This window comes from Propithecus coquereli, unplaced genomic scaffold, assembly GCF_000956105.1.
Source record: "Propithecus coquereli isolate 6110/MARCELLA unplaced genomic scaffold, Pcoq_1.0 Scaffold16, whole genome shotgun sequence".
In the NCBI taxonomy this organism is placed as follows: domain Eukaryota; kingdom Metazoa; phylum Chordata; class Mammalia; order Primates; family Indriidae; genus Propithecus; species Propithecus coquereli.
Genome location: NW_012140524.1, coordinates 6,877,624 through 6,902,625, shown reverse-complemented (window position 1 = coordinate 6,902,625; position 25,002 = coordinate 6,877,624). Strand labels below are relative to the sequence as shown.

At 40.3% G+C, this 25,002-nt stretch overlaps 1 protein-coding gene across 1 annotated transcript in view; it reads right to left on the bottom strand.

The window, feature by feature from the left end:
* The window catches only part of ITPR2 (inositol 1,4,5-trisphosphate receptor, type 2), a 505,193-nt gene that overhangs the window by 45,289 nt on the left and 434,902 nt on the right, over nt 1-25,002 (bottom strand). The window contains exons 55-57 of the mRNA XM_012641030.1: nt 15,852-15,982; nt 14,591-14,756; nt 3,926-4,086 (exon numbers count right to left, since the gene is read on the bottom strand). Coding sequence (XP_012496484.1) covers nt 3,926-4,086; nt 14,591-14,756; nt 15,852-15,982 — 458 coding nt within the window. The remainder of the gene's footprint in view (nt 1-3,925; nt 4,087-14,590; nt 14,757-15,851; nt 15,983-25,002) is intronic.

Genomic DNA, 25,002 nt, shown 5'->3' with positions numbered 1-25,002 from the left:
TACCTTGATCTGCTCACATCTCCCCTAACAATATCCCAGAAGATGTTTTGTGTTAATTCAAATATTCAGGCAGTGGCTGTTTAAACAGCTTGGTTTAGAGTTCGAAGGCAGGGGTAAGGAGGTTGTAAGTTTCGATTAATATTTCAGACTCTTGATACTATCATTGGTTGGATCCAGACACACAAATGTTTCCTAAGATTCTAACCCCTAGAATTAATATATTACTTTATTTACAATGACTGTTTTAATGGATGTTGGTATAAATATTCCTTATTGATGTGGTAATGAAGTTGCATTGGAAGTTAAAAAATACACAGAGGGAGAAACATCCCCAAAACTTATTCTATTCTTGTTTTTCCCATTGCAACAAAAGGTAGGAGACATTTTCTAAGGGTCCCAAGGTACAAATATGACTTACATAAACAGTGTAACAGGATTCAGATGAGTTGTTTCATGAACAAATATGAGAACCTTCCTCATTTTCCTTTGCATAAATTCTTGAGAGTAAAAGCTACATCAATTATGAAGAATCTTAAACTTCTCCCAAAGCCCTATCGATAAGCACCTAAACCAACTTGATAAATGAACCGATTGTTAAGGAACACAAAGAAAGAGTGGCAGGAAAATGTCTGGAAGGTTTCCTACCAAACTACTGTTACCTCTGGAGTGGAGAAACAAAAAAACAGTACTGTAGACATGCTTCAACTCTCTACGGACTCTAAAATCTTATCTCTCGCTAGGAGGATTAGAATCACAAGGCCACCATCTCCACAGAGTGTGGAGTAATGGATTTTCTGAATTGGGTTTGTCAGCTACAGATGTTTAGAAGTTTCCTCAAGAGGCTATTTCCATAAATAAACAGTCTTCCATGCGAACAACTTTTTGTTTCCATCAAACCTAAGCTAATATTGCTCTTCCTTCTCTTGGCCATTAACATTCAGGAACAAAGTCTGTTCTCTTGGATGTGCACTGCTCGGGTGAGAAGACGTTTCGTGTTAGAGTAAGCTTGCAAGCTCTCATTCCCCCTGTCAAGGTTCTGGAGAGACCTCTGAGACAGAGGAGGGTGGGCAGAAACATGAATAAGTACTTGGATACTTAAAAATTCAAGTACAAGTGCTGGGTAAAATGCTGCTTTTCATGTTAAGGCTAAAAATGGGTCAACATTTTCACAGCAGTCTTTTCTCATGGTCAAAAGTCACCTGGTGATTTCTGTATTACCAAATCCAAAAGCTTCGACCTGTCTCTTCTTTATGGCCTCTTTGCAGCAATTGACACTATTGAACTGACACTGAAATCCTTACCTTTTGGCTTTTGACACATTTCACTTCCTGGTTCTTCTGTCTTCTTTATCGTCTTCTACTTATTTTACTTGTCTTTCTTCTTTTTCCTAAATAGGGGATCCCCTGGGTTCTGTCTTGGGCTTTGTGTCTTCATACTCCCTCCCTTCTCCCACCATCCTGTAATCCAATGGCTTCCATGGTAATTCTCTGCACAGTCGCGGTAAGAACGGTCATGTGCTGAGGCTCCACACTTGACTAGGCACTTTTTACATGTCCTCTCGCTGAGCTCACAACATGCCCATGGGCAATGCAGCAGTCCCTCCATTTTTTAGATGAGGAGGCAGAGGCTCAGGCAGGCTCCAAGCCTTCCCCATGATATCCAAGACCCTCTGGAAAATATGTGATAGAGCTAAGGTCTGATCTCTCTGGCTCCAAGACTCACACCATGGCCCCTGCACTGTTCCTCCTAACCCACGACTCCTGGCTTCCAGTCTCACTTCAAGGTCAAAAAGTTGTCTTCTCTGACCAGCTTCTCTTCCTAAGAAAGACACTTTCTTAGGAAACTGACCCACCACATTTCTCCCAACGCCCAGGCTCACAGTGTACAGTGTCTCAGGCTCATCTTGCTCCCTTCACCTCCCCTGCTGCTCCATGTCTCTCACCCCTAATCTCATCCACTGTCGGACACAGTCTCTGACTTCAACTTCCTCCTCTCCAACCAGCCTGCACACCACTGCCTGACTCTCGTCCTAGGCCACATTATTCCCGTAGATATAACCTTTAGAGGCTTCCATTGCTGCTGAAACAACATCCAAATGCCTACCTTTATTATTCAAAAGTCCAATCTGCATTTTCTGTCCTGTCTTGTAGAGCTTCCTTACAAGTGGACCACGCGCCAGTGAAACTGGGCAACTCACGATCACCTGCGTCTACGTGTACCACTTTTAAGCCTTTGTTCAGACTGCTCCCTCATATGTGCAGGTACTCCCCATCTGCACAAACCCTGCTCTGTCTGGTGTATTCCACCCCCACGCCCACACATCAATTCCCCTCCATCTTCTCCCAGTTGGATGTCACACTAGATTTTTAAGTCTTCACAGGTTTTCATTTGTACTACCCTTGGGGAATTTGGCACATTCTACTTTTGGTTTGTTATTCCTCCCTCCTTCCTACTATGCTCTGAGTTCTTCAGTAGAGGGGAATGTATCCAACTCAACATTTTATAGTCCAAGGGACACAACAGGGGCCCCCCAAAATACATGCTGATTAAATTTACTCAAACTTTGATAAAATGTAGCAATGTGATGTCACATTTTAAATGTAATGCTTTACATGCCTTTTCCCCCAGCAAACAGAAATGAAATGTTTCTTGTAAATGAGATCAAGAATGTGTAAAGGATGACTATGAATGCACATCATTTAAATCATTACCTTTTTTTCCTAATTTAGAAGGCAGAGAGGGCATAAAGGCAAGAGTGGAGAAAGAGAAACAATATTAGGTTCTGCTCACTGCTAAAGGAAGAACACAGAGAAAAAAACTTATAGTAGGATGCAAGCCACTAATAACAAAGCAAGAAAAATGCTAAACTTTAAAAAACTCACTTTACATGTAGCTCACCTGTGACATGTAAATATTGACAGGTAAGGTAAACTATTATTATATATTAACTTGTACTTATTAATATGTTATCCTCCAAAAATGTTCTTTGTTTTCTCCCTATGCTGTAGCCTATGTTTTTCTCAGTGGATGACAAGCTGGCAAGGGAAGGATATAGAGCCACTGTTACCTAGCTCTGCTGACACTTCTGCATTGGTGCTTACTACATTTTATCCTTAAAACGAAGCAGCAAGGAGGACCATGACGTGTATCCTAAGCCCTCTTTCTCCAATAGTGAACACAATTTTGTGATGATTTTTGAGAAAAGACATTCAATATATAGCTACGTTTATTACAAGAATGCAAAAATATGTATCAGATACAATCATGCTCACTAAACGTGTATCTAGATATACTAAAGTTGTAACTTTGCTTTCCCTTTAGGCCAACTAGTTTTAATTTTCTGAGACAGGAGAAACTTCAAATCATGGACAACCACACGCTCAGTGCTGATCTTAACGAGGAGTTACCAGCGACTGGATGTGGCAGGATCAACGCAAATCCATCAGCAACAGTGGCAAATCAATCCAAAGCGTGCGCTGACCATCATACTCTCCCCAACACAATTTAATTTCCTAAACTCTTGATTTTTGAAAGTCAAGGAGCTTCTTAAAATATGAATCTTCTGCTCATATTTAACAACAGGGAAGTTCCAGATTTTGGGAAGTGGGACATGAGCAGTGACAGAAGGCATGAGGTCAGAAGGTGACAGACATGGCTGAGGTGGTGCTATTCACTGCACAGGGAATCCTCCAGAAGATATCATCTGTGCACTGGAGACTTAGATTTGGTTTGAATGACCAAGAAGTCTACTGTGAACCAATGATTTAACCAGTGTAGAGGCTCTTCAACGATGGACAGGCCCGTTTAAAAGTTAACAAAAAATGATTTCCTAGAACCTTTATATTTTGAGAGGAAGGTAGGGTAGAGAAGATGAAAGTATACAAACATGACACAGTCACAGATTTAAACCCCCCTGATCACTCACCACAATCATTTGAGCCACATAACTCTCAGGTCCGGTGTATTCTGTTGGGTCTTTAACTTTCACCAGGACTATGAAGTACAAATAATGCCACATATTGTGTTCCGACTTAATGTGCTCCTCAAAGGAAACAGTTTTATTGTCAAACTTGTCCCTCTCAAGTCCTGCAAAACACAGGAAACACAATATATGTAATTTGTCATTTAACCAGCATTTACTTCTTAGCATAAAAACAAAACAAGGTAATTATTGTGGAAAAATGCTTTCTGCAAGGGTGTGCCAATTTAAAATGCTATGATTAAAAACAACACAGTACACAAGACCTCCAGAAAAGAGGCTATAGTTTATAGATTTCTTCCCAACTAACATTTATTTTTTCCCCATGGATCCTTGGAAATGTACAGTCCTATTATAGATGTAAAACTTGAAGATAACTTAAAATATAGTCATATCAAAATTGTCACATTAAACTGGACCACAAGTCTAAGAAAAAGAGGTAAAAATGATCATGCAAGAAAAGGCATGCTTTCTAATCAGGACAGGAAAAACAATGTCATTTTATCCAGGAACTTTGATTAAAAGAGGGAAGGCAACTGAGAGAGTCGTCCTCCGAAACCACGTGTAATCAGTGAAGGGCTCGGGAACGCAGACAGCCACCTGCACCCTGAGGACAGCTAGGACTGCCACACTGCTCCAGCCCTCGAGAGCACGGTGTCATCCCTGAATCCTCTCTGTCTCTCACATGCTGCATCCAATCCAGGTTGAAATGCTTCTGGCTCTACCTTCACAATATATCCAGAACCTGCCCACTTCTCGCCACCTCCGCTGCTGCACTCGGGACTGAGCCATTGCCGTCCCTCACTGGATTACTGCTACAGCCTCCCAGGCCTCCCCGTCTCCGCCTGTACTCTCCAGAGCCCTTTCTCAACACAGCAGCCAGCAGGATCCTTTAAACACCTCGGTGGGACAGTCTCTCCTCTGTGGCAAATCCTGCAGTGTTTTCTCACTTCCTCAGGATAAAAGGCCCTACTACGGCCTTCAATAGGGTTGATAGTTAAAATACAGGATGCCCAGTTACGTTTAGATTTCAGGTATACACGTATGTCCCATGCAATATTTATTTGCTAGAGTCTATGTGATTTGTCCTCCTAGCCACACCAAATTTAACTTCTACTACTCCATTCACTAACTGCCATCAACCATACTGGCCTCTTTGCCATTCCTGGAACACAGATTCCTGCTTTGGGGCCTTAGGACTGGTTGTTTCCTCTGGTCACAAAACTCTTCTTTTTGATATTTCTTTGAATAACTCATTCACCTCCAAGTTTTTGCTGAAATCTCACCTTGTCAATGTGGCTTAGCTTGATTACCCTATTTCACACTACTGTGGGTCCCTTCCTGTTTGCTGACACTCTAGATCACCTGTTCCCTTTTCTCCTCTTTTTTCTATGGTGGTTATCACCTACTAACAGACTGAATATAGCCATAATCAAGTTGTTAAATCACAACACTAAGATAAAGAGGTAAAAATGACTGTGCAAGAAAAAGGCTGCCTGCTAATCAGCCCAGAAGCAATGTTATTTCATCCAGGAATTTAGATAAAAGTTCATTATGTTTATTATTCATTGTATGTCTCTCCTCCCACTGGAACATAAGAGATACCTGGGCAGATACAGTTGGTCCCAGTGGCTTAGAATCATGTCTGACACATAGTAAACACTCAACAAAATACTGATTGAGTGAATTGTGAATATTTCACTAGTAAACATTGTTCTACTAGGATGGCTATAATCAAAAACAGATAATAATCACCTTATTCCTGTTAGAATGGCTTTTATTAAAAAGTCCAAAAAAAAACCAACAGATGCTGGTGTGGATGCAGAGAGAAAGGAACACTTATACACTGTTGTTTGGACTGCAAATTAGCACAACCTTTATGGAAATCAGTATGGAGATTCCTCAGAGAACTATAAGCTGGCCTACCATTCAATTCAGCAATCCCACTACTGGGTATCTACCCAAAGGAAAAGAAGTCATTTTATAAAAAAGACACCTGCACCCAAATGTTTATTACAGCACAATTCACAATAGCAAAGATGTGGAATCAACCCAAGTGCTCACCAATTCATGAGTGGATTAACGAAATGTGGTACATGTACACAGTGGAGTACTACTCAGCCATAAAGGATGAATTAATACCTTTTGCAACAATTTGGATGGAACTGGAGACCATTATCCTAAGTGAAGTATTCCAAGAATGGAAAAACAAACACCACATGTACTTGCTATTAAATTGGAACTAACTGATGAGCACACATATGCACAAAGGAATGTAAAACGCAGTGGAAATCAAGCAGGGGGGACAAGGGAGGAGGGGAAAGCCAAAAACCTACCTAACGGGTACAACGAACACTATTTGGGTGATGGGCACACTTATAGCAGTGACTCAAGCATTACAAAAGCAACCCATGTAACCTAAAACATTGGTACCCCCTTAACACTTTGAAATAAAAAATTAATTAATTAATTTTAAAAAAGAGACAATAATATGTGTTAGTGAGAATGTGGAAAATAGGAACCCTCCTACGTTGCTAATAGAAATGTAAAATATTGCAGGCACTTCAGAAAACAGTTTGACGGTTGCTCCAAAGGTTATACATGGAGTTACTATGTAATTCAGCATAATCCACTCCTGGGAATAGGCTCAAGAGAAATGAAAATATATGTTCACACAGAAACTTAGACATGAACGTTCACAGTAGCATTATTCATAACAGCTCAAACTGGAAACAACCCAAATGTCTACCAACTGATGAAAAGATAAGCAAAACATGTGACATCCATACAACAGAATAATTTTCTGCAGTAAAAAGGAGTGAAGTATTGATATATGTTACTACATGAACTTTGAAAACATCATGCTAAGTGAAAGAAGCCAGTCACGAAAAGTCACGTATTATGATTCCATTTATATGAAATGTCCAAAATAAACAAATCTATAGAGGCAGAAAGTAGATCAGTGGATGCCTAGGACTGAAGAGGATGGAAGGCTGGGGACAGGGTGATTGCTAAAGGGTATGGAGTTTCTTTTGGGGACAATGAAAACGCTCTAGAATTGATTATAGTGATGGATGCACAACTCTGAATATACTGAAAACCACTAAATTTTGTACACACTAAGCGGGTGAATTGTCAGGTATGTGAATTATATCTCTATAAATGTGTTAACAAACAGAAAGAAAGAAAATATTAAAGCAGATTTCCCAGAATTCAGTTCAAACATCTACTGGTTGCAAGATAATAGGGCTATAAAAATAACATTCCTACTATTAATTAATCCGTAATATGGTAGAGGAAACAGACAACTTGGGCTATATTCTGGAATGGCATAAAAGGAGGGCAAAATAAATTCTGACTAGGTATATTTTAAAAGGTTTCAAAGATGTGTAAAGCTTTAAAAATCCTGTCTCAGAACACAATTATGGCAAGTGGAGAAGAGGTGAATGGTAATAAAAGGTACTTAACTTTTATTGCACACCTATTTATGCTGCCAACTATAAAGACATCTAAATGTGCTATTATAATTACAATAATCCAATATGACCACTTAACACGTGAGGAAATAGATTCAGAATGATTCAATAAAGTGTCTAAGTTAGCACCTCTAGTTAGTGGAAGAGTCAGTATTTAAATAAAAACATTTCTGACTCCAAAGCCCATGTCCATTTGCCATCTGGGCAAAGGAAATGTCGTGACAAGGCTGGAGATGAAAGTAGATGACCTGATTGGGGGAATATCAGTTTCTCTAGTGTGGCCGAAAGGGAATATTTGGAAATAAAGATGAAATGGTACATTTGGCACAAACTATGAAGAGCTTCCAACTCACAGCTAGGGTGCTGCACCTTATCCTGAAGGCTTCCAAGTGGAGACACGCGTGTTAGAGCTATACTCCAAGTTGTTCCTGGAGCAGCACTGATTGAGAAGACGACTGAACGGGAAGAGACTGAGGCTCGAAGACCAGGGGACCAGGGCAGTGGAGGGAAAACGTGAAAGAGGGGGAACTGCTTGTCTTTCATCTTCCTAAGTTCCTGCTGTCTAAGCTTTATTGTTCATTCCCATGGTTCTAACCATCACCGTGCTGACGATTTCTCAATCTTTATCCACAGTACTGACCTTTCTTCTCAACTTCAGTTTCTATTTCCAGCTGCCTACTGGGTAAATCCACCTGGATAGCTTGTGGGCATGTCAGACTTAACTCATCAAAAATTGGTTTCTTTAGCCCTTCTTCTTTGCTTCTGTTAAGGAAGTCCCCGTCGACAAGGGAACTTGAAGCCATCCTTAGACTCATGCACTGATAAGCCACTCTGAGCACATTCCTTGTAGTCACTCTTTGTCACCATTTTCCAAATGCCAAGTCTTCTGAAAACCCTCTGCCTCCATCTACTCTGTCTTCTGCCGTCCAGGTTTTCCTTCTTCAAGACTCAGTTCAACCACATCCACCACTGACTCCCACAGACACAACCAGTGGGTTAATCTGTCCCTACAATACTTCACTATGAAAATTTGTTTCTTTCTGTCTTAGGCTCTCCCACTTTACTGTCTGAGTAATTTTTGTATTAGTAGCACCTGGTATAATGTCCGGAAAACAGCAGGCATTCCACTAAAGTTGACCGGACAATTGAAAAAATGAATAAGAGAGATTGAAGAGGCATTTTAGAATGAAAACTTGAGAGGGATTGATGTTCAATTAGAGGTATAGATTTAGGGACAGGGGGAAATCAAGAATGACCCTGAATTTTCTGACTTGAAGGACTGGGTTTATGGTAGTATCACTACAGCGTGATATTTTATCCTTATAATAGGAATTCTGACCTATCATCAAATCTTTTCTCCATGTGTTGTTCTGTAACACCTGGTTTATCAACATCTACTTCTCACTGGATTTCCAGCCTTTAGTAATTCCAAATTAATAATTAATAGGGATATGAGGGCAAGCATGTTTCTGCACTTACTGCTTCAGCTCCGATCTGCTAATCTTCACCCTATCACAACTGCCTTCTGGATCACTGGCAACTGTTTTCTGAGTCATGTTTGACTCTCAAACTTCCGGTCATTGCCTTCAAGGATGGCAAAGTCCAAACTTCTCCTACTGCCTGTCACAGAATCCACCTTGTCTTGTCTTACCGTGGGTGTCCCTTGTTACACACCTGGAGCCAAACCTCTCCTACTGTGGAGATTCTTGCCTTTGTTATTTGGTGCTATAATATATCCCTCTTTGGATCACAACTTAACACCCAACTCTTCCAAAAACCATTCTCAGAGTAATCATTATTTAATAGCCTACTAGTAAAACCCCCAAATATCCCAACTGTTTAAACTGTTCTTATAATTAGGTTCTCATAACATATATGACATGTATTATATCTTCCACGTGGCGAGAGATGCCAGGAATGAACGCATATCTAGACATCCATCATCATGTTCTCACACATTTCTGCTGAAGAGCCTTTAAGGGAAGAGAGCAGAGAATGTACATCTTTATGCTACTGAGGTCACAGTAGCTGAAAATATCTCAGACAAATCTTTAATTTTAAAAAATTTTCTATTTTATTTTAAATGTTCACACTAAATTTGCTCTACTTTATAATATTCTATTTGCTCTCATATAAAATACTATGTAAATTCACTGTTAGGTTAAATTACCTAAATGGGCCCTCATATTTTTGAATAAATGTGAAGCTGCCACAAAATAGACCATGGTGATCCGACATCCCCTTGTGCCTCCTGATTATCACCCTGCACCCCTGTGGGCACGTGTACTCCACAGAAACAAGACCCTGCACTTGACAAAATTCGGAACAACCTGGAATCAGTGTACCCTGCTTTCTTGTCTGCAGTACATGCCAACTTGGTACTTACTTGCTTTCTCTTCCTTTTGTAGGTTAGAGGCCACACAAGCATAGAGACAATGTTAATTTGGAGCTGACTTACTAGATAGTCGCTCATTAAGCAAACATTTATGAATGATCCCCAGTACATACTAAGGGTGCATAAAAATGGATAAGACATGAATCTGGAACTCATAAGAAGGGAAAGTAACATGTATGGAGAGCTGACTCTCAGCTAAGCATCAAGCTAGGGATTTTGATACACATGATCTCATTTATACTCACCACAACCCTGAAATATGGCATTACATTCCTCACTTTCCAGATAAGGGAGTAACAGCTCAGGATAATTTAAAAAAACACGAAACTTGGCTAAGCTCATGGATCTAGTGTAGACCAGGTCTATTTGAGTATAAAGTTCATTGTACTTCCTGTAATATGAGAGTGCACAGCATCTGGCAGAGGTGATGAGACAAGAACGATATACACAGTACCATATAGCTAAGTGTGATGTGAGGACTTTAGGAGCAGATGTGTTTGCTTCTGGTTGGTGAGATCAGAGAGAGCTTCTGCTTCTTGAATAATGGCATTAGAGCTAGGCCTCAGAGAGGGCAGGAGTTGAACAGCTTAGGAGTTGGGGCATTCCAAATGGAATGTTCTCCCACAACTGAGACCACATAGAGTCCGGGAAGTTCAAGGTGAGAAATGCGATTGGACTGGAACCTGAGCTATAAGTGGGAGAACAGTGGGGGAAATGGTGGGCAAAAAAAGAAGGGGCCAGATTGTGGGGTACCTCACATGTCAGGAAATTTAAAGTTTTAGATTTATAGACTGAGCAGTGTTATTGATGGCTTTTTGAGTACGGAAATGATTAATTGAAAGTGGAAAAATTAGTCTGGCAGCACAGAGCAAGCCATCTGGGGGTGTGAGCCAGCGTGATCCTGAAAAACCAAGGTGTGGCTGCGGGAACATGTGGAAGGATGTGAGTGAGACTGTGAAGTCAGATTCATTAGTGCAAGGCAGCCAGTGCGCCTGCAGAGGAAACGGATGATGCTAAAAATGATGGTGCGGTTCCCAGCCCAGATTACTGAGGCACAGTGGGATATCACATATTACAACACGGACGTCAGGATGAGGAGCAGGGGTAGAGGAAGGGGATGGGATGGGATGATGCATTGGTTTGGGGCATGGTAAGTGTGGCTGCCAGGAAGACATACTGGTCTAACTGTCCAGTAAACAACTGAAAACAGAGGGGAAGCGTCTGGGGAGAGGCTGGCACTGAGGCTGTGTATTTGGCAATAATCTGCACAAAGTGGATGTCAAAGGGGAGGATGGAGAGAAGAGACAAGGGGTCAGTTACAAAATCAACATCTTCCATCTAGGGATTTAGGGAGAAGAAAAGGACCCTGTGGTGGGACCAGAGAATGAGCAGGCAGAGGTAGAAGAAACGGTCAGCAGGAAATTAACAGTGAAATTTGGGAAGAACGTTTCAATGTGTTGATGAGGGTTACTGGGACGTTTTAAGGAATTTATAGGTCACAGGCTTTTTAATAACTGTGATAAAGCAAAGAGAATTTTGACAGTGAAGGGAAAGCTTAGAGGGGCAGGAATTATGGTTAAGTGATAGGCTTATTTTGTCATGTTTTTTGTTGTTAGACTATGGGAGACAAGAACATGTCTTCGAATGAGGTTCCCATCCCTCTGGTCTGTGTTTCCAAAGAGCGCCTTTTTCAGAGGTAGCGCACCAGCAGGGTGGTTATTATGATTGTGAAGAAAACGGCTGAGAGGAAGCTGTGTAAAAGAAAGACCATGAGACACACAGAGAGGTTTCCAAGGCCAGCACTGTTTTTCCTCTGTGGGACTCACCCTTCCATACGATGGCTCTGCCCCATAACACTATACCCCTCAACCCGATCTGTCCCCAGGCCTGGCTGTCATGGAGTTAGAACCTGACTATGACTCTGTCATTTTAGGAGACTAGTACAGTGTAGTGGGCTTTCAAGTTAGGTAGTCCTGGGTTCAAATCCTGGCTCTCCTGCTTATTAACTGGTTGTTGATGGGACCTGAGTCTCTAATTCCATATTTGTAAAAAGTGGGTAATATACATAATACATATTATTCATTTTCAGGATAAAATTAAAAGAAAATACCTAAGTAAAAAGCCAGACATGCAGTAAGCATTCAACGAATGGTCATGTTTTATTTTTCATGATGATGTTGATGCTGTTGCTAAGAGAGGAGACATGGTTCCAGATGACACAGGTGAAGAGAAACCTTGTCCTTTGAAAGGCTGAGGATGTGCTGAGAAGGGAGAGAAAGGAAGGAGACACACACACAAATTCATTGTGAAGAAATGGAAGTGGTGACAGCTTTCCCATGGAGAAGAGAAAAATGAGAAAAAATGGGATGTGCATCATCTTTTCAACAAGGTAGGAGTCTATTTATCTTTTAAGGTTGAAGGAGTATCCTCTCAGCCTCTGGGCATGTTTCTCTCTTTCCCAAACCCCTGGGTTGTTGTACGACACCTTCCTTGGCTACATCTCAATCTTGCTTCCCCGCCAAATCTAGACATAAAAAGAGAGGACCCCTCCTTCTGCCTCAGTTTTTGTCCAGCAAATCCCTACTCAGCACTGTGAAATCTGCTCTACCTAAAGCCCCCTAAATGAGAAGCCCAAAGGCTCTTTCAGTTCTGTCATTGGTCTTCCTGCTCTGACAGGGTTGATGATAATTCCTTCCTTCCCAGAGCAGTTTTCTCCCCTCACTCCCATATGCCACACCTTCCTGGTTCTGCTCACCCCATTCTCACTTGGTGCTCTTAGTTTTTTGGCGTGCGTTCGTCTCTCTCCCAACTCTTCAAAGCTAGTGCTCTCCACTTGTACTCTGTCTGCTTCTCTTCTCACTCGGATGCCTTCCTCCAAACTCCAGATTTTACTACCAAATACAGGCTAAGGATTCCCTAGTTACTGTCTCCAGCGAAGACTCTTTCTCTGAGGCTTAGACTCATGTATTGACCTGTGCTGGGCGCGTCCCACCAGGAAGTTTGGAACACACCTGAATTTCAGTATTCAGTTAAACTCAGTTAAACTACCCAGAGTTGTTTTTTTTTTTTCACCTATCCTCAAGGGCAATCATTGGTATTACCATCCACCCAGGCACCCAAACTATCTTTCATATCCATTACTAACCATCAAGATTTAAAAATTCTATCTCCTTAATATTTCTTGACTCTGCCTTCTACCCTTAATACGGCTACCACTAACTTTCCTGGAGCAAGCTTTCGTTACCTTTCACTTGGACTGTGGCAATAACCTCCTACCTGGTGACTCTGCTTCCAGTACTGTTCCCTGGAATGACCTCCCAAACTTGCCAGTGCTCAAAATTAGACCCTGTACTCTTCTACTTAAAATTCTTTAATGGTTTGCCAGCCTCTCTGAGTCTATAGAACAAAGTCCAAGCTGCCTAACATAAAAGACCATGCATGATGCGGCCAACCTCCTCTGCCGGTATACCTTGCTCTGAACTATGTGCTCAGCAACACTGGGCTGTTCAGGGTAAGTGCAGACACTCATTGGACTGTCCTTCACCTCTGTGACTTTGCTTATCCTTGGCCACTCTGCTCCTACCCACCTTGATCTGGTGAACTCCCTTTTATCTTTTACCATCGGCTCAGTCACCATCTCTTCTGACAAGCGTTCTTGACTCTTCTTCCTTGCTCCCTGCACCAACCTGAAGAGGTACCCCTCCTCTAGGTACCCGCATCTCCCTGTGAATTTCTCCATCATTCTGCATACATGACATAGCAATACTATTCATTGTGTTTATGTCTCACAACAGATGATGAACACCCTGGAACAAGGCATGTCTAATTTATATTTGTTTCCCTGGAATATAGCATATTGTTATAGGAATGTTGGAGGGTTTGGGAGAGCCATTGAGTGGAATGAGATAGTTGACAAAAGAAGAACCAAGGTGAGAATGGAATGGAATTTATTGAAGGCCCAACTGAAGTTACACAGGGTAACGCTGTGGTGAAGCCCTTAGGCTTGTTTTGTGACACTTAACAAAAGATTCTTCAGCCCAAGATGGAAAAATGGAGGGGGGGGGGTGTAACCTAGTGTTGGTGATCATCCAAAGAGGAGGATGGATTCTAGGGTGACAAGAGACCAGCTACAGAGACAAGTGAAGCCAGAAATGGCCGCTTGATACAGAGGTGAAGGCAGGGCCAACAGGAATGATGGGGGAAGGGGAAGGACTGAGTGGGCCTGAGAGAGAAGATGGTGAGGGGGGCGGGGAGCAGGGCGTGTGTGTGAGAGACAGAGAGAGACAGAGAGAGAGAGTTTAAGAACTGAGAGAAGATACAGTTCACAATCTAAAACATAGTGATGCCAGTGAGTAGAAGTTCATGCTGTTAAAAAAAATCATCTTTGGATTCATATTCTAATAAAATAAAATAAATGTCATTCTGTTCTGTAATAAATATGTTATTGTGATTAAAAACCTGTTTGCCAGTTGGTGAACTGTGGCATTTTGCATCACATTCTATAGTCAGAGAATCATATAAATTGGAGAAATAATGACAGGATAGCTTTGGGATATAATTCTTCTATCTATTTATGGAAGCAGAGAATTCAAGCCTAATGTTCAGTTACATAATCTGAATTTTATCCAGCCTTCATTTTGACACAATTTTTCCAAAAGCATGACAAATGAAAACCACTCTAGCCCCTCTTTCCTGCAAATAGTTTATTCATCTATTGTTTTAGCATCTAGGAATACTTACCACAAATGAAACAGGTTGTCTTTAGAATTTCTTCTTTTTTCTGCTTTTCACTTCTGAGGTCAGCAAAGGTATCGATGATAACACCAAAAATCAAGTTAAGAACGATAATGATAACAATGAAATAAAAAAGAAGATCATAAACCACTCTGGCAGCAAACAAGGGCTCCTGAAAAAAACATTTAAAAACAACATATTAATACATACATACTTTTATGGCATGTTGATTGAGGACATTGTCTAGCATAGAGAATATATTCAATAAACGTTTGTTAAATGAATAAGTAGAATCCCAAGTAGGAAAACTAAGACCCACTTTCTATCTTTATTTTCTTTTAAGTGTTATAAGAAAACTTCCTGGTCTATTCCCAGAACCCTGTCCATTTCTCTAGGATTAACATACGGTGAGACTTAGCTTTCTCTAGAAATCACTTTATTATATCATTTGGCTACAGCATTTTGGCACAGTGTCCCCCTATCCCAGACATCACACAAAAGGTAGTTAAACACCCATTCCAAAGGTCAGCAATTAGGAAGCTGAGGAGGAACTAATGATTTGCCAATTTCTGGAGTAGGTCTTGTTGTTGGCCTTACAGGGCCAAGTATATACAGCTCAGGCTTATTTCTGCCCGATGACCAGTATTAAAATACACATTAGAGATTGTGTAATGCAGTCACTTAACAGATGAGGGACTTGAGGGTTAAGAGGTTAGATGATCTGACAATATGATACAACTGGCCTGAGTAGAAATAAGATTTTTCAAGCTCCCACCCTGGCAAGTGAGACTTTGCAACTAGTGAGAAATTTTTCTACCTTGTCATTTTAATACGTAAAATCCTGTTAGAATTTGTTCAAATTTTATATTCATCATGGATAACTAATGGAGGCTGTTCCTATGCAGAAGCAAAGAGGAAATCTTCATGCCTGAGAACACTGATAGACAAGAGGCAGCCTAGTTTCTGTTATTTATGTAACAATCAACTCCTATATAAAGTTCGCGGCCATATTTTCAGAGCTGCAATACAATACACAGAGGAAGCTGGAAATATTTCATAATCCTACTAACATACATAGGTTTTTAGCACATTAGTTATTTCTATGTAATCCTAGCATATGATTAATTCATTTTAATGGCCACCATTATACTTTTAAAGCAAATGACACAATATATTACCCTGAAAACCAAAACCACATTGTAAATCCTATTAAGAAAGGTTAAAAAAATTATGTGCTTCCCCAAAAAATACTTGTTCTCCAGCTTACATCCTTCGATGGCCTTCTCAGCACATCCCCGACACCGCCGCCGTTCCTGAGCCCCTGGTTCAGCACGGTGACGATGCACATGAGCAGAGTGTCACATGTCCTTTCAATCCCATCTTCATACTCTTCCTCAGCTACAAAGACACACAAATTAAACAGTGCAGCAAACCTACATTAAAAAAATATACTCTTAACCTACTTCCAAAGGTCTATCTCTAATTGTGCCATGACACAATGTTTTGAAGTCACATCTGTTTCTGTCCCATATGTGGCAGCATCTGACAGATACATATTGATAAAGCCACACATAGCATGTCCTAAAATATTTTTTTCTTCTATAGGTGGAAAAATGACAGAATGAAAAGGGCAAAATATAAGAAGAATAATATTCATTGTGCTTGTGTGGTGGGATGAGCTTGTGGAGAAACCTCCTGAAAACACAGCCCCGTCACCCAGGAGGGGGAGGAACTGCAGGGGAAAGAGGCTCAACAAGGAAGCTTGGCGGGCCTGGCTCCAAATCCTGCTCTGTTCCAGAATCAGGACTAGGACCAGTATCCTCACTTGTAAAACAGGGAGGGCTCTTTCAGGATTAAACCCTTCAGACGGTCAGGGATGACAATTTAAGGTATATAAAACACTTGGCAGAGATTGGCATACACACAGTAGGTGCTTAAAAATTTGTGCAGATATTATTTCATTATTGTGGTTAAGTGTCTAAGCTTTCTTAAGGACCAGCTTGGAGCTATTGATAAGAAGAACAATATATTTACTGAAAAATTCTACTGAGGGAGAAACAGGGAGAGAGAAAAAGATATAATGTGACAGAAAAATGTCTAGCTGTATTTTGCTTCAAGGTATAGATATCAAACCTGAAATATAATTTCTTAGTCACTTAAAATAGTGAAAAATTTATACCAAGTTGGATATTAGAATCAGGAATTGCTAATACTGGCAAATGAACAGAAATGTATTTTTCTCATTGCAAGGTTAAAGAACCACAGGGGCATTGAATTTTGGGATTGTGTAGTCACAGGATGTACATCAAGACATGAAGATAAAGACCACCACCAAAAAACAAAAAGTTCAGTCCAACTTTGTCTACGTGCTCTATGAGCAGCAGCGTGTTTGGTACTTTGTTATGAAAAGGCTGATTTTCCTCTTGTGAGCTGACTGTATTGTAACATCCTATGGATGAGGGATCCAGATATTTTTACTTTACTTAGAGCTGTTCCTTTTTAAACCATGCTGGGATATACCTCGAGAGGAGGGCCAACGTCACAGACGGGCAAGCACAACACAACTGGCTGCAAGGAAATGATGAAAGAATGGCTTTCCGTGCGGTGTATAAATAGGGGAGAACGCCCTGGTCAGGGCAATGCCAGCAACAACCCAATCATCCTGCTCAATAATGATCAGTACATAGGCCTGCTGGCTTTATATAGGAGCCCCTGTGAGCTTAGTTAGTAAGGTTCTACCTCTGTGAGATGCATCCACTCTCAATATGTTAAGCCAAATTCCCAAGGATTCAGCCCGAAAGTCAGGCCCTGAGTCATGGTAAATTCACCTAAGTAGATGCCGCCATGTGGTTACCTGTGTAACTGGCTGGCCTTCCCCATGCCACACCTGCCTGGTTTCACTACACCAATAGCCACTGGGCTGGGTGCTGGGAATACAGGGGGGAACAATGAAAGTGTCCCAGTCTACGGAAAACTTATCGTCCCCAGGAAAGGGGGGTCAGCAGATGGACAAGGGCAGAGCAGTGTCACAGCATCCTGCAGAGGCACATGGATGCACACCTCACAGACTGGGGCATCAGGCATCCATCCTGAAGGAGGTGGCACCTGAATTGAGTCTTGAAAGTGGGGTAAGCACAGCCAGTACCATCAGTGAGGGAAGACATTCCAGGCAGATAAGATGAGAGGAGCAAAGGCAAACAGGCATGACCACACAGGGGGAGTGGGGGGACCCTAGGAAGATGGGAGTGCCTGGGCTTGGTACGTGCAGAGGATGTGGGAGATGTGAGAAGCAAGAGGGGACTAGGTCATGAAGAGACTCATACATCAAGCCGAAGGGTTTAATTAAACTTTATCCTGAAATTATGAGGAACCACTGAGAAACTTTCAACTGTGGCAAGGTGGTGAAACGGTATGAGATAAAGTATGTACAAGACAAATTAGCATCTGATAAAAGACACGGAAGTGGAAGTCGGGCACATTGGTGTGTGCATGTAATCGCAGCTACTCAGGAGGCTGAGGCAGGAGGATAATTTGAGACCAGGAGTTCAAGGCCAGCCTAGGCGAGACCCCATCTCAGGGTAAAAAAATAAAAAGACACAGAGTGGTACAAGAGATTGGAATAGAGAGAGCCGTGTAAAGACACGGATAATTAGAGGGGAGCCCTCTAATTAAGGTAGACTCTGAGTTGGTCTTGACTGGTCTCTGGACTAAGACTTGAGCAGGGAAGCATTTCACACAGCATTGGCAGAAAGCACCAGAGGTAGAAAAATATATGCTTGTATGATGAATGGCAAATAAACCAGTGAGTATAAATGAGAGGAGTGGAAGACGAAGCTGGAGCAATAAACTGGGAGCTCTCTGTGAAGCTGCAGGGAGTTTGGGTTTTATTGGGCAGGTAATGGAGCGTCATGGAAAGCCCGACTTGGGGGTACAGAGGAAATATTCAAAGCAGTGATTTCTGACAAGTAGTCTAGTGGTGATATACTGGATGAACTGAAGAGGAGAGAATGGCTGGAGGTTGAAAGACCACTTAGGAGGCAGTTGCAATAATTCAGGCATGATGTGCCGTGAGCCTCGACCAGGGTAGTGGCAGTGAGAGGGCAAAGGATGAATGAAAGGGAGCTGCTGGGCTTTAGGCGGGGGGAGGGTGGCATCAATACCGCTCTGAGCCTTTTCAGTCAGGGGCGACTTGGGAAAAGGATGGTCCCATTAGATCATAGAAATAGGCAATTTAGAAGGAGGAACTGGATGTAGGGTGTTTTGATAAAGACAAAGAAAGCATCTCAGATGATCTGTATATTTATAAGATGAGATGACAAAAACACTTTAAAAAGTCAGAAAAGGCAAGAGAGCTGGGAGAATACTGTGATCTAAATTAAGGAAGAAGATCATTTAAGGATGGAAACAGTGTCAAAACTGTCAAAATTACAGAATAGTCAAAGGCAACAAGAAGGAAGAAAAGGTCACTGGATTAAACAACTGGGCCATCAGGAAACAAGAGGAAAAAGGCAAATAGTAAAGAAAAAGATGGTTGATGCAGAAATTGAAGGAGAGAGTGTAGGTCTATTGTTTTATAGGAAAATTTGGTACGGAAAGGAAGATGACGGATAGGATATGGGTTTGAGGGGGTAACAGAACCCAGAGGAAGGTTGAATTAGGATCTTAAGAGTATGTGTAGGAAGAGAGAGAACAGACCACAGCAAGGAAGAGATTTCAGATGTAAGAACAATGATCCAGTTGATGGTGGTGAGGGGGTAATGATAAAAACAGAGGTAGTTATAAAAGAAGCCAGAGAGCATGTTGTTTACAAACAGAAGGAAAGAATTAGTGAAAACAGGCTTTTAATGTGGAGACATTTAAAAGAACTAAATATATACATATGAAGAACTTAGAACAGTGCTCGGCATATAGGACTCGATAAATTCTAGCTACCGTAATCATTATTACTGAGAGATGGCTGTCACATCTTTTTTTATGTTGGTCCTTTTTTTAAGGCTTCATTTAAAAAAAAATTATTATGGGTACATAATAGTTGTATATCTTTATAGGTACATGTGATGTTTTGACACAGGCATACAATGTAAATTAATCAAATCAGGGTAACTGGGGTATCCATCACCTCAGGCATTTATCATTTCTTTGTTTTAGAAACATTCTAATTCCACTCTTTAAGTTAGTTTAAAGTATAACTAACTTACTGTTCACTATAGTCACTTTGTTGTGCTATCAAACATTGTTCATTATATCTAACTATATTTGTGCACCCATTAACCATCCCCGTTTATCCCTACCTCCCTGCTACTCTGCCCAGCCTCTGGTAACCATCATTCTACTACTCTGGGTCTCCATGAGATAAATTGTTTTTAATATTTAGCTCCCACATGAGTGAGAACATGCGAGACTTGTCTTTTTGTGCTTGGCTTATTTCACTTAACATAATGTTCTTGAGTTCCATCCTTATTGTTGCAAATGGCAGGATTTCATTCATTTTTGAGGCAATATAATATTCCATTGTGTGTATGTACCACAATTTCTTTTTTTTTTTTTATTTCAGCATATTATGGAGGTACAGATGTTTAGGTTACGTATGTTGCCCTTGCCCCCTCCCCCAAGTCTGAGTTTCAAATATGTCCATCCTTCGGGGGGTGCGCATTGCACTCTTTGTGTATGCAAATACCCATCCCCTCCTCCCTCCTCCCCCCTTGTACCACAATTTCTTTATCCATTGATCTGTTGATGGACACTTAGGTTGATTCCAAATCTTGGCTATTGTGAATAGTGCTGCAATAAACATAGGAGTGCAGATATCTTTTTGATATACTGAATTCCCTTCTTTTGGGTATATTCCCAGCAGTGAGATTGCTGGGTCATATATATGGTAGTTCCATTTTTAGTTTTTTGAGGAATCTTCATACTGTTGTCTATAATGGTTGCACTAATTTACATTCCCACCAACAGTGCACGAGGTTCCCCTTTCCCCACATCCTCACCAGCATTCATTAGGCCTGTCTTTTTTTTTTTTATGAGACAGAGTCTCACTCTTTTGCCCGCGCTAGAGTGAGTGCCGTGGCGTCAGCCTAGCTCACAACAACCTCAGACTCCTGGGCTCAAGCGATCCTACTGCCTCAGCCTCCCGAGTAGCTGGGACTACAGGCATGCGCCACCATGCCCGACTGATTTCTTCTATATATTTTTAGTTGTCCAGATAATTTCTTTCTACTTTTTTAGTAGAGACGGGGTCTCGCTCTTGCTCAGGCTGGTCTCGAACTCCTGAGCTCAAACAATCCACCCGCCTCGGCCTCCCAGAGTGCTAGGATTACAGGCGTGAGCCATTGCGCCCGGCTAGGCCTGTCTTTTTGGCAGAAGCTATTTTAACTGGGGTGAGATGATATCTCATTGTAGTTTTGATTTGCATTTCTTTGATAACTAATGATGTTGAGCATTTTCCCATATACCTGTTGACCATTTGTATCTCTTCTTTTGAGAAATGTCTACTCAGATCCTTTGTCCATTTTTAAATTGTATTATTTGATTTTTTTCCTATTGAGTAGCTGGAGCTCCTTATGTTAATATATTCTAGTTATTGATCCCTGGTCAGATGGGTAGTTTGCAAATATTTTTCCCATCCTGTGGGTTGGGAATCAGTCACTTTGTTGACTAATTCCTTTCCTGTGAAGAAGTTTTTTAGCTTGATGTCATCCCATTTGTCCAGTTACTCAAGAAGTCCTTGCCCAGACCAATGTCCTGAAGCATTTCCCCAATGTTTTCTTTTAGTAATTTCATAGTTTCAGGTCTTAGATTTATGTCTTTAATTCATTTGATTTGATTTTTGTGTAAGATGAAGGATAAGGATCTAGTTTCACTATTCTGCTTATGGGTGTACAGTTTTCCCACCACCATTTATTGAAGAGACTGTCCTTTCCCCACCGTATGTTCTTGGCGACTTTGTCGAAGTTAAGTTCACTATAGATATGTGGATTTATATCTGGGTTCTCTATTCTGTTCTGTTGGTTTATGTGTCTATTTTTATGCCAGAACCAAGCTGTTTGGTTACTACAGCTCTGTAGTATAATTTGAAGTCAGGTAATGTGATTCCTTCAGTTTTATTCTTTTTGCTCAGCATGGCTTTGGTGATTCTGGGTCTTTTGTGGTTCCATATAAATTTTAGGATTATTTTTTTCTATTTCTGTGAAGAATGCCATTGGGATTTTGATGGGCATTGCATTGAATCTGTAGATTGCTTTGGGTAGAATGGACATTTTAACGATATTGATTCTTCCAATCCATAAACATGCAGTATCTTTCTATTTTTTGTGTCCTTTTCAATTTCTTTCATCAATGTTTTATAGTTTTCATTATAAAGATCTTTCACTTCTTTGGTTAAGTTTCTTCCTAGGTATTTTATTTTATTTGTAGCTATTGTAAATGGGATTGCTTTCTTGGTTTCTTTTTCAGATTGTTTACTGTTGGCATATAGCAATGCTACTGAAATTTTATGTTGATTTTGTATTCTACAACTTTACTGAATTTGCTTATCAGTTTTAACAGTTTTTTTGTGATATCTCTAGGTTTCTCTAGATATAAGATCATATTGTCTATAAACAAGGATAATTTGACTTCTTCCTTTTCAATTTGGATGACCTTTATTTTTTTCTCTTTTCTGACTGCTGTAGCCAGAACTTCCAGTACTATGTTGAATAACAGTGGTGAAAGTGAGCATCTTTGTCTTGTTTCAGATCTTAGAGGAAAGGCTTTCAGTTTTTCCCCATTCAGTATGATACTAGCTGTGGGTCTGTCATACAAGGCTTTTATCATGTTGAAGGAAGCTTTTTCTACACCTAGCTTTTTGACAGTTTTTATCATGAAGGGACGTTGAATTTTATTGCACGTTTTTTCAGCATCAATTGAAATGATCATATGGTGTTTGTCCTTTGTTCTGTTGATATGATGTATCACATTGATTGAATTGTGTATGTTGAACCATCCTTGCATCTCTGGGATGAATCCCACTTGATCATGATGAATAATCTTTTGAATGTGTTGTTGAATTTGGTTTACTAGTATTTTGTTGAGGATTTTTACATCTATATTCATCAAAGATATGGACCTATAGTTTTCTTTTTGTGTTGTGTCTTTGTCTGGTTTTGGTATCATCATGATATAGGCCCCTTAGATGAGTTTGGGAGTATTCCCTCCTCCTCAATTGGTTGGAATACTTGAAGTAGGATTGGTATTAGTTCTTCTTTCAATGCTTGGTAGAATTCAGCAGTGAAGCCTCCAGGTCCTGGGCTTTTCTCTGATGGGAGACTTTTTACTACTGCTCTATCTCATTACTTGTTATTGGTTTACTCAGGTTTTGGATTTCTTCCTGGTTCAATCTTGGTAGGTTGCAATGTGTCTAGGAATTTATCCATTTTTTCCAGGTTTTCCAATTTACTGGCATATAGGCTGTTAAATCTCATAGAAAGTTATAGTTTTAAAATAGTCAACAAATTCTATACTTGAACAATATGAGGTTAAATTATCCTCATTTTCAGCTGACTAGTAAAATATTTTTTCTTAATTTATAATACAAATAAAATGTTTCATATGAGGAAAGGAGTAAACACATTTTTATTGGCTCTGAAATAGTTCCGCCAAATTTGAGGTATTAGTCTACAAATTATTTTAAAATACTGGCCATGCTTGAATAAGAGCATTTAATAATGCCATTTTTTTCTGCTTTCATAATTAAATTATTCAGGTTTTTTTTATGGTTTCTTAGAAAGCAGTAGATTGTCACTGAGATACATTTGAAAGTTTGAGTACAATTGAAAACCTCTTGTTTGTTAGTTTTAACCTTTAATTATAATCAATTCATTACAGAAATGATGATTTAAAAAATTTTAACCAGAAAAAGAAATTTAAAACACTAGGCACCCCAGTGGGGAGCCAAAATGCAGAATGCATTAAGGCTGACTGGTTTCTGGTATTCATCAATCTTTTCTATTAAAGCAAAATACCAAAACATATTAAATATGAATTATTCATAAATGTTAACATCTGTGAACTTCCTCCTTTTTTATGTACATTCAAATGACTTTTACTTATACAATAATCATAATTATATTTTGTAAATTGTCTCAAAAAGGCCTGGCTTTCCCGAAGAGTTGGGTTTTTTTTATTTAAGTGAATATTTTTGTTCAGGAATCAGGGAGGTTTGTAGCAAATGAAATACAACGGATTTCTTTTTTGTTTTTTTTTTTAACCACAGTTGGTTGCCAGTTACCGTGCGAATTTTCTGCTGCTGGGACAATGACCTTACTACATCCGCAAGAGCCTTCCCAGGGAGCTGGCTGCCTCTGCCTCCCAATCACTGCAAGGCTTGTTATTAAGCTACTGTGTATGCCTGGGCCTTTTGTAGTGTGGACCTGCTGTCCAGAAGGTAACAAACTAAGGTTGTCGCAAATGTACACTAGGGTTTGCAAGCTAAAATGTAATCCTGCTTTTAGACATAGAAGTTATTTTTAAATTTAAATGATACATGCTGCACAACAAACACCAGGTTCTAGCTTTCACCATGCTTTTGCAGTTAAACACATGTGGCCAAAATTTAAAGGTGGCAAAAGCTAGAAGATCAAATCCACAAAATTTTCAGATGAATTTTATCACTTACAATGTGAAATGCAAAAATGGTACAGAAGAAAGAGTAGATTAATACAGGCATTCCTGTATTTTTAATACTGATTTAGGAATAATTCCTAATTGTGAAAAGCTACTGCCACCATCTCTGGCTCCCAACAGTGTCTCTGACACACCTCCAGGGCTGAAACTCCTCCACTTTCCACCCGAATCCTTGTTTTCCTCCCTACTCTGGCAGCTTTCCTAGCAAAATTGTCTCCACCTCTTCCCCTAACTTCTAGCTCTGTTGCAGTCTAAAAATATGGAGACTTTGGCCATGGAGAAACATGCCTGAGAGGAAGAATTCTCTCCATTTATCCACAGGAAAGGAGAAATTATGTTCTTTGTGTAATATGTTACGTGAATAGTGGGTTATAGTGGTTTTCATGGAAAGCCTTTGATAAGAGCTTGTATTCAGAATTATAAAGCAATATCCAAATGGAACACAGTTTCTTAACCTTAACACCTAATATTTTGGGCTGGATGATTCTTTGTTGTGGGGACTGTCCTGTGCAATGTAGGATGTTTAGCAGCATCCCTGGCCTATACACACTAGATGCCAGTAGCACCCCTACCCCAGTTATGACAATCAAACATGTCTCCAGACATTGTCAAATGGCCCTCGGGGGTAGATGTGGCAGCAAAATCAACTCCAGTTAATAAATATGTCATAGAGAATATTTATATTTAAAAAAATTGCCTTTCATAGACAACGTGCTTCAAGAAAATCTACCCAAACATACTCAGTGAAAGGCAGG